This window comes from Eutrema salsugineum, unplaced genomic scaffold (assembly GCF_000478725.1).
Source record: "Eutrema salsugineum unplaced genomic scaffold, Eutsalg1_0 scaffold_6, whole genome shotgun sequence".
Taxonomy (NCBI): domain Eukaryota; kingdom Viridiplantae; phylum Streptophyta; class Magnoliopsida; order Brassicales; family Brassicaceae; genus Eutrema; species Eutrema salsugineum.
This window is the reverse complement of record NW_006256547.1, coordinates 8,110,631-8,114,172: the sequence shown is the minus strand read 5'-3', so window position 1 is coordinate 8,114,172 and position 3,542 is coordinate 8,110,631. Positions and strand designations below refer to the sequence as shown.

The 3,542-nt window shown below is 35.1% G+C and overlaps 1 protein-coding gene and 1 long non-coding RNA gene across 2 annotated transcripts; both read left to right on the top strand.

Moving 5' to 3' along the window:
• Window positions 1-481: 481 nt before the first annotated feature.
• LOC112083565 lies at window positions 482-1,202 on the top strand. The gene is made up of 3 exons (XR_002897700.1): window positions 482-658; window positions 749-824; window positions 921-1,202. It is a non-coding gene; the product is annotated as an uncharacterized LOC112083565 (long non-coding RNA).
• Window positions 1,203-1,351: 149 nt separating this feature from the next.
• On the top strand, window positions 1,352-2,121 carry LOC112083560. The gene is made up of 2 exons (XM_024151846.1): window positions 1,352-1,576; window positions 1,667-2,121. The coding sequence occupies exons 1-2, from the start codon at window positions 1,355-1,357 to the stop codon at window positions 1,901-1,903; spliced, it is 459 nt and encodes a 152-aa protein (XP_024007614.1). The 5' UTR covers window positions 1,352-1,354; the 3' UTR covers window positions 1,904-2,121.
• The last annotated feature ends 1,421 nt before the right edge of the window (window positions 2,122-3,542 follow it).

The following is a 3,542-nucleotide window of genomic DNA, read 5'->3' as shown; positions in this document are numbered from 1 at the left end:
CTTTAAAATCCCTCGAATGAGTTTTCTTGGTGAAATCAGCTATTCCACTCTGGGTCATTGATGAAGTCGATTTAGGGTTTATATCTTCTTTAAATCTCTGCAGTTTTATGGATGAAATGATGCTCTTTGGTTTTCTTCTTTCAATTATCTTCGTTAAATTCGTCAAACTTAGGGAACTAGCTTTGATTGTTGATAAATTCATCAAATTTGAGTGCTGATGATGATTTTTTTTTCTGATTTTTCCTTTGGATTCGTTGATGTTGGTTTCAAAGATATAATTTTGAGTTGCTATCTCTGTTAGTTTTTGAGTCTACTATCGGTGGTATCAAAGTCTTAATTTGCTCTCATAGTTTTGTATTCATTTTAAGTTTCTTCTGGGTTGGTATCAAAACTTTTGAGTGTTCTTGGTTCGATTATAGTTGTTTATGTTTGTCTTTATGAGATGTCCCTAATGTCATATGTTTATCTATTATTGTAGTATGTATACACCCCGTCGAGGTGATCTACCCCCAAGAGGTGTTGTTGGAAGAGGGCCCAGGGCTGGTGTGCCCAATGCACCATAGCAATTTCCGTTGCGTAGCATCAACGAGTTACTGCAGGCACCTGCACGAAGAAATCATCCTACTCTTCATCCAGACAAGATAAATGGTGCACTTTGGTAAGAGAGAACAATGTAAAAATTATTCTTTCATGGTATGATTACCATCGACAATAAGATTAAATATGACATAAAAAGAGCTTTTACTAGTGATTTTGATGGTCCATGGTGGAAACTTGGTGAGGTTCCACAAGAGCAGCAAGACAAATGGTGGTCTTATTTTGTGGTAAGCTTTAAATAATATTACATTGTCCTTATAAAGCATTTGTTTTGGCATTGGAAAAGTTCATTAACTTTCAAGTGTTGTTTAATCTCTTTTCAGTAAAAATATTATTGGGACCCAACTCATCATACCATGGTGAAGACTCTCTGGACTAAGCAACTCCGTAGGATGATCTCAAACAACATCAGCAAGGGGAAGACTCACAACAAAAAGCCCGACTTTGTCTCAGATGATAACTGGAACTTGATGTGGTGTCACTAGAATACGGAGAATGCCGTTCATGTTAGTGCTACAAACTCAAAGAATCGGAAATCCCAGCGGGGTGGAGATGGTCCACATCAACACATTTATGGTTCTAAATCTTACGCCAAGATCAAATATGATATGGTACAAGTGATGAATCCCTCATTATCTTATTGACTTTATCAATTTTCTATGTTTCCCTTACGTCCTTTGGTTAAGTTCCTTATTCTCTAATTTCCTTCTTGACTTATTTCATTTTTTTTTGTATCTGATGTATAAAGATGATGGAGATGGGTGAGGAGCCAGTGATAACAGACCTATTGCAGAAGACGCACATGAAAGGTGACGGCACTTTTGTGGACAAACATGCAAAGATGATTGTTGAAGAAGTGGAGGCCATTGTCATTTCGCAAGGAATTTTCACCAACACTGGTCATGATGAGGTTGGCAGCCAAGGACCCAACACACAAACACCAATTACACCATTAATGCGTGATGAAGCTTTTTATTCGGTAAGTTATAGCAATTTGACTTGTGATTCTTTAGATAAGTTCTTTAATTTGTAATTATTATGCTTACTTTCGGTGAACAAGTTTTAGTAGATAGTTAAGCCACACAAAGGGAAATTGTTTGGACTTGGTTCTGCACAAATGGAGTATGAAGATTCCACTGATCCACCAACTGTCGTTTTGCCTCGCCAAGCTCGTTACGAGCGTGATCTTATCAATTTGACTGAAGTGGTAACAGTTATTAGCCAGCAGATTACCGCTTTGTCTGAAGCTCAGGGGGTCATAGTGCCTTCGGTACTTGGTGCTGAACAGACACCTCATCCATCTTAGAAGCCCCACACTCAGACAAATTTAACTGAAGCAGCAGCTACAAATGACATCACCGACCCATCTCCATCCACACATCCTAGCACCAGCGAGCAGATGGATCTAGATAACATCTAAGACACAAGCACCTTTATTTTGGAAGATCCTCAATAGAAATTGTAAGTTTAAGTATGAACTTTTGTTATGTTTTAGTTTCTCGTTTAGGCTTTTGTTTAACTATCTGACTCGTTTATGACTTGGATAATGTTTAACTATTTCTAACTATGTTTGAGGATTTAGACTTTATAATTATAATCTATTTTCTATATTTAATGTATTTTCTTATATTATGATTAAATTTAGTAATGAATTATATTGGAAACCAAATATTTTTGAGAAATTTTATAAATTATGTTAGCTACAGATAATATGTAGCCAACTCTTTAGCTAAAGAAACCACGAAGTTTGATGCTAAAATCGTAGCTAGCATTAGCTAAAAGATGGTTGTAGCTAAATCTGATTACTTTTGTCACGTTTTTAGCTAAGAAATGGCATTAGCTATATACGTAACCAGTAGTAGCAACAAATAATCTGTAACCAAATCTGGCTACATTGGCTATAAAATTGCTAGGGAAGGTCGTCGCTAAAATTTGTAGCCACATTGTCATGAAAAATCAATTGCTTAAGCCGTAACCACGACGAATGGCTACAGAAAGCTACAGAAAATTCCATAGCTATTTAAGTGAATTCTTGTAGTGTTTTTTTTTGTCATTTGCAGCCTTCAAATGATTCAAACCCTCAATAGGATTGTTAAAGAGAAAATACTTTAATGTAGTGGACTAATGGGTTGGAATGTAGTAAGCATTTAGCAATTAAATATTTGTAATTGCCTATAGACAAGACAACAATGGTGATCTTAGAATATCAAGCGCGAGAAGGTGTTCATGGCTTTTAACCCTGAATTTGTATTTTTCTATCTTCAGCCATGTGTTGTTGACATCAACCAAATTGGTATTGTTGGTGAAATTGATGACTAACAGATGGTCTGTTACTTTGTGGTGTCTAGTACATCTTTTCACCTCAAAATTTTGAATTTGGATGATTTTTCCCTCCAGTAAATCAGCATAATATTGTCCCACAAGTTCTTCGGAGATGAAGATATGGATGGTGGTATTTTGTGGATATGAGAAAATGGTTAGATACATGTATATATTGGCCTTAAGAAAATAAAAAATTATTTAAAATTGTAATATAAATACCTTTTTAAGCATTAAAAAAAAAAGAGATTTCCATTGAAATCGTCATGCTTTGATTCTTTACAGACATTTCAGTATTTCAGCATGCGACCAATAACATGTTGTGCTTTCACAGCAAGACACAAATCTTCAAAAACAACATAAGGATCAATGTTTTGAAGGAATAAATCCATTGTGCTTTGGTTATGATTAGGGAAGAGTAATTCAAAGAGTGGTTGGAATTTGTTGGCATAGAACTTAGTATTTATAGTTTTGTGGTTTTTGGCTGTATTGAATAGGTTGGTAAATGGTATTACTAAGGTAATTATTGTCTTGGAATTGTAGAAGTCATTTTTTTGGCAGTTAACATAATATTCTACAGGAATTGTAGAAGACATATTTTAGTGTTGAAGTGTATTTATTATGTG